At 54.3% G+C, this 14,977-nt stretch overlaps 2 protein-coding genes across 3 annotated transcripts in view; one reads left to right on the plus strand and one right to left on the minus strand.

Moving 5' to 3' along the window:
• The window catches only part of LOC143804163 (uncharacterized), a 73,499-nt gene extending 70,126 nt beyond the window's left edge, over nucleotides 1-3,373 (plus strand). For both annotated transcript variants that reach the window (XM_077281971.1, XM_077281972.1), the window contains 2 exons: nucleotides 2,988-3,151; nucleotides 3,221-3,373. In XM_077281971.1, coding sequence (XP_077138086.1) covers nucleotides 2,988-3,151; nucleotides 3,221-3,373 — 317 coding nt within the window. The remainder of the gene's footprint in view (nucleotides 1-2,987; nucleotides 3,152-3,220) is intronic.
• AARS2 (alanyl-tRNA synthetase 2, mitochondrial) overlaps nucleotides 3,186-14,977 on the minus strand; it is a 29,415-nt gene continuing 17,623 nt past the window's right edge. The window contains exons 15-22 of the mRNA XM_077281973.1: nucleotides 13,849-13,986; nucleotides 13,513-13,622; nucleotides 13,285-13,393; nucleotides 11,639-11,761; nucleotides 9,922-10,032; nucleotides 6,764-6,850; nucleotides 6,546-6,656; nucleotides 3,186-4,090 (exon numbers count right to left, since the gene is read on the minus strand). Coding sequence (XP_077138088.1) covers nucleotides 3,914-4,090; nucleotides 6,546-6,656; nucleotides 6,764-6,850; nucleotides 9,922-10,032; nucleotides 11,639-11,761; nucleotides 13,285-13,393; nucleotides 13,513-13,622; nucleotides 13,849-13,986 — 966 coding nt within the window. The 3' untranslated portion in view covers nucleotides 3,186-3,913. The remainder of the gene's footprint in view (nucleotides 4,091-6,545; nucleotides 6,657-6,763; nucleotides 6,851-9,921; nucleotides 10,033-11,638; nucleotides 11,762-13,284; nucleotides 13,394-13,512; nucleotides 13,623-13,848; nucleotides 13,987-14,977) is intronic.

Genomic DNA, 14,977 nt, shown 5'->3' on the forward strand with positions numbered 1-14,977 from the left:
CCCCCCCCATACACAGCACATAGGGGGACGCTCTATACTCCCCCCCATACACAGCACATAGGGGGCCGCTCTCTATACTCCCCCTCCATACACAGCACATAGGGGGCCGCTCTCTATACTTCCCCCCCCCCCATACACAGCACATAGGGGGACGCTCTCTATACTCCCCCCCATACACAGCGCATAGGGGGACGCTCTCTATACTCCCCCCCCCATACACAGCACATAGGGGGCTGCTCTCTATACTCCCCCCCATACACAGCACATAGGGGGCCGCTCTCTATACTCCTCCCCCATACACAGCACATAGGGGGCCGCTCTGTATACTATCCCCCCCATGCACCTCATATAGAGGCCTCTCTTCTCTATATTATGCAAAGGGGCGCTCTCTACATTATACGGGGAGCCGCTCTCTATACTCCCCCCATACACAGCACATAGGGGGCTGCTCTCTATACTCCCCTCCCATACACCTCATATAGGGGTCGCTCTCTATATTATGCAAAGGGGCGCTCTCTACATTGTATGGGGGCCGCTCTCTATACTCCCCCCCCATACACAGCACATAGGGGGCTGCTCTCTATACTCCCCTCCCATACACCTCATATAGGGGTCGCTCTCTATATTATGCAAAGGGGCGCTCTCTACATTGTATGGGGGCCGCTCTCTATACTCCCCCCCATACACAGCACATAGGGGGCCGCTCTCTATACTCCCCCCCCATACACAGCACATAGGGGGCTGCTCTCTATACTCCCCCCCCATACACAGCACATAGGGGGCTGCTCTCTATATTCCCCCCCATACACAGTACATAGGGGGCTGCTCTCTATACTCCCCCCCCATACACAGCACATAGGGGGCTGCTCTCTATATTCCCCCCCATACACAGTACATAGGGGGCTGCTCTCTATACTCCCCCCCATACACAGCACATAGGGGGCTGCTCTCTATATTCCCCCCCATACACAGCACATAGGGGGCCGCTCTCTATACTCCCCCCCCCATACACAGCACATAGGGGGCTGCTCTCTATACTCCCCCCCCATACACAGCACATGGGGGGCTGCTCTCTATACTCCCCCCATACACAGCACATGGGGGGCTGCTCTCTATACTCCCCCCATACACAGCACATGGGGGGCTGCCCTCTATACTCCCCCCATACACAGCACATAGGGGGCTGCTCTCTATACTCCCCCCATACACAGCACATAGGGGGCTGCTCTCTATACTCCCCCCATACACAGCACATAGGGGGCTGCTCTCTATACTCCCCCCCCCCCCCATACACAGCACATAGGGGGCCGCTCTCTATACTCCCCCCATACACAGCACATAGGGGGCCGCTCTCTATACTCCCCCCCCATACACAGCACATAGGGGGCTGCTCTCTATACTCCCCTCCCATACACCTCATATAGGGGTCGCTCTATATTATGCAGAGGGGCGCTCTCTACATTGTATGGGGGGGCCGCTCTCTATACTCCCCCCTCCATACACAGCACATAGGGGGCTGCTCTCTATACTCCCCCATACACAGCACATAGGGGGCCGCTCTCTATACTCCCCCCCATACACAGCACATAGGGGGCCGCTCTCTATACTCCCCCCTCCATACACAGCACATAGGGGGCTGCTCTCTATACTCCCCCCCCATACACAGCACATAGGGGGCTGCTCTCTATACTCCCCCCCCCATACACAGCACATAGGGGGCTGCTCTCTATACTCCCCCCATACACAGCACATAGGGGGCTGCTCTCTATACTCCCCCCCATACACAGCACATAGGGGGCCGCTCTCTATACTCCCCCCCATACACAGCACATAGGGGGCCGCTCTCTACTTCCCCCCCATACACAGCACATAGGGGGCCGCTCTCTATACTCCCCCCCCATACACAGCACATAGGGGGCTGCTCTCTATACTCCCCCCATACACAGCACATAGGGGGCTGCTCTCTATACTCCCCCCCCATACACAGCACATAGGGGGCCGCTCTCTATACTCCCCCCTCCATACACAGCACATAGGGGGCAGCTCTCTATACTCCCCCCTCCATACACAGCACATAGGGGGCTGCTCTCTATACTCCCCCCCATACACAGCACATAGGGGGCCACTCTCTATATTATGCAGTGGGGCTCTCTACATTATACGGTGAGCCGCTCTCTATACTCCCCCTATACACAGCACATAGAGGGCGGATCTCCCTATACTCCCCCCCCCCCATACACAGCACATAGGGGGCTGCTCTCTATACTCCCCCCCCCCCCATACACCTCATATAGGGGCCGCTCTCTATATTATGCAGAGGGGCGCTCTACATTGTACGGGGGGCCGCTCTCTATACTCCCCCCTCCATACACAGCACATAGGGGGCCGCTCTCTATACTCCCCCCTCCATACACAGCACATAGGGGGCTGCTCTCTATACTCCCCCCCCCATACACAGCACATAGGGGGCCACTCTCTATATTATGCAGTGGGGCTCTCTACATTATACGGTGAGCCGCTCTCTATACTCCCCCTATACACAGCACATAGAGGGCGGATCTCCCTATACTCCACCCCCATACACAGCACATAGGGGGCTGCTCTCTATACTCCCCCCCCCCCCCCCATACACCTCATATAGGGGCCGCTCTCTATATTATGCAGAGGGGCGCTCTCTACATTGTACGGGGGGCCGCTCTCTATACTCCCCCCTCCATACACAGCACATAGGGGGCTGCTCTCTATACTCCCCCCCCCATACACCTCATATAGGGGCCGCTCTATATATTATGCAGAGGGGCGCTCTCTACATTGTACGGGGGGCCGCTCTCTATACTCCCCCCTCCATACACAGCACATAGGGGGCTGCTCTCTATACTCCCCCCCCCATACACCTCATATAGGGGCCGCTCTATATATTATGCAGAGGGGCGCTCTCTACATTGTACGGGGGCCGCTCTCTATACTGCCCTGCTCTTTCTCCGCAGTTCTCCGGATGCAGCAGCTGCTCAGGAAACGTTTGGCTTTATTTGAGGTGGAAGAGACTCCTTTGAAAACTTTCCATCTCCCCCCCGTACAGCTGGACCCCAGTAAAGCAGCACCATCCATGGTCACCTTCAGCTTCAGCATGACCAGGGGGCTCACCTTAAAGGTACAGTACGCCAATAACCAGATAACACTCTGCATACAGCGCAGGCATTTATTTGCATATTCTCCATAGGAGAGCAGCGTGCAGACGCCGGACCCCGGGGTCAGCAGAAGCACGTCCCAGACTGGGGTTCTACCCGCCATGAGCCCGACATCTGCAGAGCAGCCACAGCTTGTCACCTCGGCTATGGCCGGGATCCTAGATGAACGGACCTGTCGTCAGTGACCGCGAATCCTCCTCCGCACGTGGCACCGTCCGGTCCCCCGCTACCCCCAGGCACAGCAGAGCCGACGTGGCAATGTGACACCTAGCTCCTCTAATGAATGTTATATAACAGTCCGTGAAGGAGAGATACGAAACCATTCTGCACCAATTCTGGGTCATATCTATCCTTGTCCATCCAGAGCGGCATTTATAATTCTGCTACTCCCCAGAAGTACAGAGCACCCTGCCGACACAACTAAGACCTTAGTGCAGTCGTACAAATTCCTCCAACCTAAAGGGAGTGGGAGATAAAGATTGTGGATGTGACATTAAGTGTCAGCAGAACTATGAATGCAGCTCCGGACGGCACAAAAGTATAGAATGTAACAGCAGAAGAGTGATTTCAGCTCTGAGGGCGGCTGCAGTTTCCTCATCAGCTCACAGAGCCAATATGAAGTCTCACCGCTGGACAGAGCGGGTCCACACGTGTCTTGCCCCTCACACCCGGGGTCATTAACGGATGAGGGTCCCGCTCCACTTCTGGAATCTTCTGGGCGACGGTCAGGAATTTTCCTGTTGCTTCCTCTGTACGTAGAGCGCGGCGGCCTGCAGGACGTCATCCAGGGTCTCGCTGGTCCCGCTCCCGCTAGCCACGTCCACGCCGCCATAGGCTTTGCCCTTTATTGCGGAACACACGGCGGCGGCCCAATCGAGAGCAGAGAGAGGAGAGACGGAGCCCTGAAGAGAGAGGGGACAGCGTGAGACCCCCAGAGCCAGGAGTGAAAGCCGGGGCCTACATGTCGCATACAGGTGATCAGTCTCTGCTCGCGGTCAGTGAATGGTCACCGTACCTGTCCTGCTCACACAGCTGAAGGTTTGTTACAATGGATCAGATTAACGCCAGCCGCACAGATCTATGTCCACTGGACTGTTCTGTTACAGCGTATCAGCGCAGGAGCGTGCAGCAGCCTTGTCTCTTGGCTTTCTGTATAACTGCTGCATGTGATTTACCGCCATTGTGCGACACTTCCTATAGTGCCGCTTCCTGAGGGTAATGTCACTGACAGCCGGGCAGCGAGACGTCGGTAATGGCCCAGTAATGGCAGCCGGGCAGCGAGATGTCGGTAATGGCCCAGTAATGGCAGCCGGGCAGCGAGATGTCGGTAATGGCCCAGTAATGGCAGCCGGGCAGTGAGACGTCCGTAATGGCCCAGTAATGGCAGCCGGGCAGCGAGACGTCCGTAATGGCCCAGTAATGGCAGCCGGGCAGCGAGATGTCGGTAATGGCCCAGTAATGGCAGCCGGGCAGCGAGACGTCCGTAATGGCCCAGTAATGGCAGCCGGGCAGCGATATGTCAGTAATGGCCCAGTAATGGCAGCTGGGCAGCGATATGTCAGTAATGGCCCAGTAATGGCAGCCGGGCAGCGAGATGTCCGTAATGGCCCAGTAATGGCAGCCGGGCAGCGAGATGTCCGTAATGGCCCAGTAATGGCAGCCGGGCAGCGAGATGTCGGTAATGGCCCAGTAATGGCAGCCGGGCAGCGAGACGTCCGTAATGGCCCAGTAATGGCAGCCGGGCAGCGATATGTCAGTAATGGCCCAGTAATGGCAGCCGGGCAGCGAGATGTCAGTAATGGCCCAGTAATGGCAGCCGGGCAGCGAGATGTCAGTAATGGCCCAGTAATTGCAGCCGGGCAGCGAGACGTCCGTAATGGCCCAGTAATGGCAGCCGGGCAGCGAGATGTCGGTAATGGCCCAGTAATGGCAGCCGGGCAGCGAGATGTCGGTAATGGCCCAGTAATGGCAGCCGGGCAGCGAGATGTCGGTAATGGCCCAGTAATGGCAGCCGGGCAGCGAGACGTCCGTAATGGCCCAGTAATGGCAGCCGGGCAGCGAGACGTCGGTAATGGCCCAGTAATGGCAGCCGGGCAGCGAGACATCGGTAATGGCCCAGTAATGGCAGCCGGGCAGCGAGACGTCGGTAATGGCCCAGTAATGGCAGCCGGGCAGCGAGATGTCCGTAATGGCAGCTGGGCAGTGAGACGTCCGTAATGGCCCAGTAATGGCAGCCGGGCAGCGAGACGTCGGTAATGGCCCAGTAATGGCAGCCGGGCAGCGAGACGTCCGTAATGGCCCAGTAATGGCAGCCGGGCAGCGAGACGTCCGTAATGGCCCAGTAATGGCAGCCGGGCAGCGATATGTCAGTAATGGCCCAGTAATGGCAGCCGGGCAGTGAGACGTCCGGAATGGCCCAGTAATGACAGCCGGGCAGCGAGACATCGGTAATGGCCCAGTAATGGCAGCCGGGCAGCGAGACATCGGTAATGGCCCAGTAATGGCAGCCGGGCAGCGAGACGTCGGTAATGGCCCAGTAATGGCAGCCGGGCAGCGAGATGTCCGTAATGGCAGCCGGGCAGCGAGATGTCGGTAATGGCCCAGTAATGGCAGCCGGGCAGCGAGACGTCCGTAATGGCCCAGTAATGGCAGCCGGGCAGCGATATGTCAGTAATGGCCCAGTAATGGCAGCCGGGCAGTGAGACGTCCGGAATGGCCCAGTAATGGCAGCCGGGCAGCGAGACGTCCGTAATGGCCCAGTAATGGCAGCGAGACGTCGGCAATGGCCCAGTAATGGCAGCCGGGCAGCGAGATGTCGGTAATGGCCCAGTAATGGCAGCCGGGCAGCGAGATGTCAGCAATGGCCCAGTAATGGCAGCCGGGCAGCGAGATGTCGGTAATGGCCCAGTAATGGCAGCCGGGCAGCGAGACGTCCGTAATGGCCCAGTAATGGCAGCCGGGCAGCGATATGTCAGTAATGGCCCAGTAATGGCAGCCAGGCAGTGAGACATCGGTAATGGCCCAGTAATGGCAGCCGGGCAGCGAGATGTCGGTAATGGCCCAGTAATGGCAGCCGGGCAGCGAGATGTCGGTAATGGCCCAGTAATGGCAGCCGGGCAGCGAGACATCGGTAATGGCCCAGTAATGACAGCCGGGCAGTGAGACGTCCGTAATGGCCCAGTAATGACAGCCGGGCAGCGAGATGTCAGTAATGTGCCAGTAATGGCAGCCGGGCAGCGAGACATCGGTAATGGCCCAGTAATGGCAGCCGGGCATCGAGACATCGGTAATGGCCCAGTAATGGCAGCCGGGCATCGAGACATCGGTAATGGCCCAGTAATGGCAGGCGGCGCTCACCTTGGGGACCTGACAGGCGCACAGCACGGCCCCGGAGCTTTGTCGGCACAGCAGCATCACCGCGGAGGCCGGACGCCGCTCACACATCTGATTCACCAACTTCACCAGCACCTGCGGAGACCCCGAACATTACACCTCAATGGCACGGCTCATGGTCTCTGTATTCTGCCAGGAGAGGGCACTGACAACCAATATGGCCGCTCCTGACAACTACTCACCGGAAGAGAATCCACACACACGGAGGCCACGAAGAGGGACTGATGGGGGGAGAACTTCTCCAAGAGACTGGGAACCATCGCCATAGCCTGAGATAAGGAATAAATGCAGGAAAGACGGCGTCTGTCACGATAATGTGAATATGCCATGTTTGAGCATCTACCTAAAAGTACACTGGCTTTTCAGACACACGCTGTGGGCCTTTCCGACCCCCCTCTTACCACTCTGCCTGTGTGTGTAAATCCTAAACCCCTCATTTCACCCCTCCCTCAAGAATTTATATGGCTGTTTCCCTACCCTACTCATTCCCCCCTCCCACCTGGTACTGGCTAAAACTGGTATAGAAAGCCTGAGCTTCTATTGTTCTTTCAAGGTTATATATATTGGCATGGCACAGATCAGGGCTAGAGATATAAGAATTATATATTCCGGATGTCCATCGAGGGATCTATAACTCCCTGAAATAGCTAGAAGCTAAACCCAACTAGTGCATAGAGCGGATTTCTCCGTAAGCGGGTCATGTAAGTACGGGGTCATGTAAGTACGCCGTGTTTACACTTAAAAGAATCGCCCCGACGTGGTGCACCTCTTGATACTGGTGTCTTTCGTATAGGAGATTCATACAGCGAGCTAGGTAGAAAAATGGTTGCCATAACACTAAGTAAAAGGGGAGGTTTCAGCATCTAATTGAGGTCACCACAGGGGGGAGTGCCTTGGGTTTAGGCTAGGAAATAAGTGAGGGAAGCAGGCAGTCTTCAGGTGGCTTTGTCTGGGGTCTAGCTGCTATACAGGGGTGATGGATCTGGATATATGCTCGGCCTTCCCCCACAGCACACGGTCAGCCATGAGATAAGATGACATAACGAAATGTAAGTGATTTTTCAATGTTAATCCCATTTTATTTGTAATTGTACTGTAGACACGATAATTGCCTTTATAATATCTTTTTATACCTCTGTAAACACTACCTACCTTTTCTGGAGTAAAATGTAAAATTACTAACTTGTCTCTCCTTGCTCTATAACGTACAGTCACGTCCTCTGAAGTGAATTACGCTGCTAATCTGGGTTGGCTCCGGACCCGTTAATAATTAAGAAATTGGAGCTGATGGCAGCGGATTTATCCTGTGCAATTGGGAGGCTGTGTAGCGACCGGCAGCATTGATAATTATTGTTCCCGCCTGAGTGGGAGGAGTTATATCGCCCTCGCTGCAGTGTGCCCATTAGCCAGTACATAGCAGGCAGCCTTTCTGGTGACTAATTACCCTAGGTGCAGTACCTGGTCTGACCTGAGGGTAAGGGGGCGCCAGAGAGCTGCATGGGCCAAACCAGAACTGGGATATATCTATCTATCTATATATCCTTCAGAAAGAACCAAGGGCAACCAAACACCCCGGTTCATGACAAATTGGTTTGAGTGGTGGGGATGATAAAGGTGTCCTCCCTGTGAACCGTGATAAATTGGTGGCAGCGGTGGGATTCCTGACAGCGTCCACCATAGTAATGTACATAAACTATACAATCCCAACACACAGCCAAATTACATTACCCCAGGGCTGCACTCACTATTCTGCTGGTGCAGTCACTGTGTACATACATTACATTACTGATCCTGAGTTACATCCTGTATTATACTCCAGAGCTGCACTCACTATTCTGCTGGTGCAGTCACTGTGTACATACATTACATTACTGCTCCTGAGTTACCTCCTGTATTATACTCCAGAGCTGCACTCACTATTCTGCTGGTGCAGTCACTGTGTACATACATTACATTACTGCTCCTGAGTTACCTCCTGTATTATACCCCAGAGCTGCACTCACTATTCTGCTGGTGCAGTCACTGTGTACATACATTACATTACTGATCCTGAGTTACATCCTGTATTATACTCCAGAGCTGCACTCACTATTCTGTTGGTGCAGTCACTGTGTGCATACATTACTTTACTGATCCTGAGTTACATCCTGTATTATACTCCAGAGCTGCACTCACTATTCTGCTGGTGCAGTCACTGTGTACATACATTACATTACTGATCCTGAGCTACATACTGTATTATACTCCAGAGCTGCACTCACTATTCTGTTGGTGCAGTCACTGTGTGCATACATTACTTTACTGATCCTGAGTTACATCCTGTATTATACTCCAGAGCTGCACTCACTATTCTGCTGGTGCAGTCACTGTGTACATACATTACATTACTGCTCCTGAGTTACCTCCTGTATTATACCCCAGAGCTGCACTCACTATTCTGCTGGTGCAGTCACTGTGTACATACATTACATTACTGATCCTGAGTTACATCCTGTATTATACCCCAGAGCTGCACTCACTATTCTGCTGCTGCAGTCACTGTGTACATACATTACATTACTGATCCTGAGTTACCTCCTGTATTATACCCCAGAGCTGCACTCACTATTCTGCTGGTGCAGTCACTGTGTACATACATTACATTACTGCTCCTGAGTTACCTCCTGTATTATACCCCAGAGCTGCACTCACTATTCTGCTGGTGCAGTCACTGTGTACATACATTACATTACTGATCCTGAGTTACATCCTGTATTATACCCCAGAGCTGCACTCACTATTCTGCTGGTGCAGTCACTGTGTACATACATTACATTACTGATCCTGAGTTACATCCTGTATTATACCCCAGAGCTGCACTCACTATTCTGCTGGTGCAGTCACTGTGTACATACATTACATTACTGATCCTGAGTTACCTCCTGTATTATACCCCAGATCTGCACTCACTATTCTGCTGGTGCAGTCACTGTGTACATACATTACATTACTGATCCTGAGTTACATCCTATATTATACTCCAGGGCTGCACTCACTATTCTGCTGGTGCAGTCACTGTGTACATACATTACATTACTGATCCTGAGTTACATCCTGTATTATACCCCAGAGCTGCACTCACTATTCTGCTGGTGCAGTCACTGTGTACATACATTACATTACTGATCCTGAGTTACATCCTGTATTATACTCCAGAGCTGCACTCACTATTCTGCTGGTGCAGTCACTGTGTACATACATTACTGATCCTGAGTTACATCCTGTATTATACTCCAGAGCTGCACTCACTATTCTGCAGCTGTGGGTAATAGTGCAGACTACAAATGGGAACTGTCCTCACCTGTTGCTCTTCCACCTTGCGAAAAGCTGTGTTGGCAGATCTCAGCAAAAACTTCAGTGATGTTTGCAGTTCCTTCCTCTGCCACTGTGGCATGGGGGCGCTGTCAACACTCTGAAAAAGCAAATAAAAACCATCATTAGGGGTCTGCACTGAAGGTTTATGTTATTTATGTAAATAAAGTAGTTGTTTTCCCCTGGGGCGAGTGGAACGTGCACAGTTTGGGGTTCGGTGATCAGTGCCGACTGGCAGAGTCCCGAGCGGCAGAGTCCCGAGCGGCAGAGTCCCGAGCGGCAGAGTCCCGAGCGGCAGAGTCCCGAGCGGCAGAGTCCCGAGCGGCAGAGTCCCGAGCGGCAGAGTCCCGAGCGGGCTGGACTTCACTTTTCTGCTCTATATTTGCAGATTATAGACTTTGTATTTCTTCCTTCTAATTTTCAAAACTTTGTTGCATTCAGTAATGTATCTATTCTGGAGTCACAATTCTCTAGATATCTCCGATGCTGAGAGTTTGTTACAAAATATCAGTGTAGAGTTGGGTGGAAGCTTTGTGGAAAGTCAAGACCTGAGGGTCTCTGCCCACCGCCCGGCAGTAGCACTGAGGGCCTCTGTCCACCGCCAGCCCTGACGGCCTCTACCCACAGCCCGACAGCAGCACTGACAGCCTCTGTCCACCACCTGGCAGCAGCACTGACAGCCTCTGTCCACCACCTGGCAGCAGCACTGACAGCCTCTGTCCACCACCTGGCAGCAGCACTGACAGCCTCTGTCCACCACCTGGCAGCAGCACTGACAGCCTCTGTCCACCACCTGGCAGCAGCACTGACAGCCTCTGTCCACCACCTGGCAGCAGCACTGACAGCCTCTGTCCACCACCTGGCAGCAGCACTGACGGCCTCTGTCCACCGCCCGGCAGTAGCACTGAGGGCCTCTGTCCACCGCCCGGCAGTAGCACTGAGGGCCTCTGTCCACCGCCAGCACCGACGGCCTCTGGCCTCTGCCCACCGCCCGGCAGCAGCACTGACAGCCTCTGTCCACCACCTGGCAGCAGCACTGACAGCCTCTGTCCACCGCCCGGCAGTAGCACTGAGGGCCTCGGTCCACCGCCCGGCAGTAGCACTGACAGCCTCTGTCCACCACCTGGCAGCAGCATTGACGGCCTCTGCCCACCGCCCAGACTGCAGAATGATCGGTGTAGACCAGACAACCTCTTTAAAGATGAGCGGTCACCAAATTCTTTATTTTTAATTTTGCTTCTCCGTTCCCGCGATTTTAGCATTCACATATTGAGCAGCTAATGAGTTAACTAAAGTTGGGTGCAAGTGTGTGTTATCAGATAGTTTTTAGTAGGGGCGTGGCCTTCTCCCCCTGTATGACACTGACCAATCATAAGCAGGCAGCAACATAGAAGTGCACAAGGACCTGTGCTGTCATCAGGGTTACATGCCTGCACTCCACAGGTCCTGAGTGTGCAGCATAATTAAGCCTCTACTGAAAATTAAGGTTACCTGGGTGTTAACTCATTAGGTGCCAAATACTTTACTAATATTTCCAGAATGCAGAAGTAAAACAAACGTATTCCTCCCTGCAGCCGCCATCACATTGTGTCCAGTTCAACAGGAAACATTTGGTGCCAGATCCTCTTTACGAACATTTCCCCCACAATGGCAGCACGTCCTGCCGCGGTGACACCGGTGATAACAGACCCCCGCACCCCACTCACACGTCTCAGGAGGCCGATGTCCCGGGAGAGCTGCTGGGCTTCACTCATGGAGGCCGGCCTCGTCTTCATGCGCTCGCCGACAGATTCCACCTCCTTGCACAGGACCTGCCCCGTCTCTCGCGCCTGCGGGTCACCATTATTACATGAGAGTCGTGCACTTGTGACCGTCCTCATACGATGCAGTTATTCTTCATGTCTGAGCTGCAGCTTATACTCCAGTCACACCTAGAGCTGCAGCTACTGCTCTTCTCCTGATCCCTACTCTTCTCGCTGAGCACGCCCTACTGCGCCGAGCACTCTGTTGCGCCGAGCACTCTGTTGCGCCGAGCACTCTGTTGCGCCGAGCACTCTGTTGCGCCGAGCACTCTGTTGCGCCGAGCACTCTGTTGCGCCGAGCACTCTGTTGCGCCGAGCACTCTGTTGCGCCGAGCACTCTGTTGCGCCGAGCACTCTGTTGCGCCGAGCACGCCCTACTGCGCCGAGCACGCCCTACTGCGCCGAGCACGCCCTACTGCGCTGCACAAGGGGATGTTCGGTTTCCTCTGCGCTGTGACTACAGGATCTCACTGCTGCCCTCTGCTGGTGCCTGATATTACACACCACTGCACTGTGGAAAGTAATACAACTCCCACAATGCAATAGGATGCAAAGCATTATGGGATCTTCCCTGACAAGATAGCAAAGTGTTTGTCCACAAATGTCCCAGTCACTAGAAGGGTGAATGCAACCTCATAATTCTTTATGCAGCTGGAGGTGGGACTGGAGCAAAAGTATGCAGCTCTGGAGGTGACTGCAGTATAAGAACAGTGAATGCTGCTCTGGAGGTGACTGCAGTATAAGAACAGTGAAAGCCGCTCTGGAGGGGACTGCAGTGTTACAATGGTAAATGCAGCTCTGGAGGTGACTGCAGTGTTACACTAGTGAATGCTGCTCTGGAGGTGACTGCAGTATAAGAACAGTGAAAGCCGCTCTGGAGGTGACTGTAGTATAAGAACAGTGAATGCTGCTCTGGAGGTGACTGCAGTATAAGAACAGTGAATGCTGCTCTGGAGGTGACTGCAGTATAAGAACAGTGAAAGCCGCTCTGGAGGTGACTGCAGTGTTACAATGGTAAATGCAGCCCTGGAGGTGACTGCAGTGTTACACTAGTGAATGCTGCTCTGGAGGTGACTGCAGTATAAGAACAGTGAAAGCCGCTCTGGAGGTGACTGTAGTATAAGAACAGTGAATGCTGCTCTGGAGGTGACTGTAGTATAAGAACAGTGAATGCTGCTCTGGAGGTGACTGCAGTATAAGAACAGTGAATACTGCTCTGGAGGTGACTGCAGTGTTACAATGGTAAATGCAGCTCTGGAGGTGACTGCAGTGTTACACTAGTGAATGCAGCTCTGGAGGTGACTGCAGTATAAGAACAGTGAAAGCCGCTCTGGAGGTGACTGTAGTATAAGAACAGTGAATGCTGCTCTGGAGGTGACTGCAGTATAAGAACAGTGAATGCTGCTCTGGAGGTGACTGCAGTATAAGAACAGTGAAAGCCGCTCTGGAGGTGACTGCAGTGTTACAATGGTAAATGCAGCTCTGGAGGTGACTGCAGTGTTACACTAGTGAATGCAGCTCTGGAGGTGACTGCAGCATTCTGTACCCACCTGTTTGGCCTCCTCTCCGGTCACTGCGATCAGTCGCACGATCCCTTTCACCAGCGGCTTTTCGTTGATGATCACCAGGTCTGCGATGGTCCCCGTCCTGAGCAGGTGTCTGGGTGCAGAGGAGGAGGTGACGTGGATGGGGGGGCTATCGGCTGTCCCATGCCGTAATGAGGGGATACATCGGGGGGCGATCCACAGACAATGGGGAGGTGTAAGGAGAATGCTCACGTGCCACAGCAGAGCTCCACCGACGTCTGCAGACCGTCCTGACAGCTCCGACTCATCAGCTTCTCCACGGGGACCCCCACCGAGACCACGCGGACAGGATCCGGGTACACCTGGGGGGAGGCGGAGATGATTAACCCCTGCAGATCTCTCCTAAGGACCCCTGCATCAAGTATCCCAACCTCCACCGGACGCAAGACTACAACTCCCAGCATGCTTCCATCCTAAAAGTAGTCGTTTCACAGTAGCTGCAGAGTCACAGCTGGTAGACACCAGGCACACAGTGTTGGGGGGCACCGAGATCGGGGGAGTAGGACGAAGCAGTATATATACACGCACCTCATCCACGGCCCTCAGTCCCGCGATACATCGGGCGTCCGCGAGGGGGATGTGCGCCGTGTCAATCTCCTGGTCCTGTGCAATCAGGTCCTGCAGCAGCTTCTCCACCTCCTGCAGCTGCAGACCACTGACCGGACCCTGAAAGAGAAGCACAGGTGGTACACAGCTATCCTGTCACTATGGGGCAGCCCGAGACCCCGACTCAGTACAGACCACTGACCGGACCCTGAAAGAGAAGCACAGGTGGTACACAGCTATCCTGTCACTATAGGGCAGCCCGAGACCCCGACTCAGTACAGACCACTGACCGGACCCTGAAAGAGAAGCACAGGTGGTACACAGCTATCCTGTCACTATGGGGCAGCCCGGGACCCCGATATAGTACAGACCACTGACCGGACCCTGAAAGAGAAGCACAGGTGGTACACAGCTATCCTGTCACTATGGGGCAGCCCGAGACCCCGACTCAGTACAGACCACTGACCGGACCCTGAAAGAGAAGCACAGGTGGTACACAGCTATCCTGTCACTATGGGGCAGCCCGAGACCCCGACTCAGTACAGACCACTGACCGGACCCTGAAAGAGAAGCACAGGTGGTACACAGCTATCCTGTCACTATGGGGCAGCCCGAGACCCCGACTCAGTACAGACCACTGACCGGACCCTGAAAGAGAAGCACAGGTGGTACACAGCTATTCTGTCACTATGGGGCAGCTCGGGACCCCGACTCAGTACAGACCACTGACCGGACCCTGAAAGAGAAGCACAGGTGGTACACAGCTATCCTGTCACTATGGGGCAGCCCGGGACCCCGACTCAGTACAGACCACTGACCGGACCCTGAAAGAGAAGCACAGGTGGTACACAGCTATCCTGTCACTATGGGGCAGCCCGGGACCCCGACTCAGTACAGACCACTGACCGGACCCTGAAAGAGAAGCACAGGTGGTACACAGCTATCCTGTCACTATGGGGCAGCCCGGGACCCCGATATAGTACAGACCACTGACCGGACCCTGAAAGAGAAGCACAGGTGGTACACAGCTATCCTGTCACTATGGGGCAGCCCGAGACTCCGACTCAGTACAGACCACTGACCGGACCCTGAAAGAGAAGCACAGGTGGTA

This window comes from Ranitomeya variabilis, chromosome 2, assembly GCF_051348905.1.
Source record: "Ranitomeya variabilis isolate aRanVar5 chromosome 2, aRanVar5.hap1, whole genome shotgun sequence".
NCBI classification, from domain to species: domain Eukaryota; kingdom Metazoa; phylum Chordata; class Amphibia; order Anura; family Dendrobatidae; genus Ranitomeya; species Ranitomeya variabilis.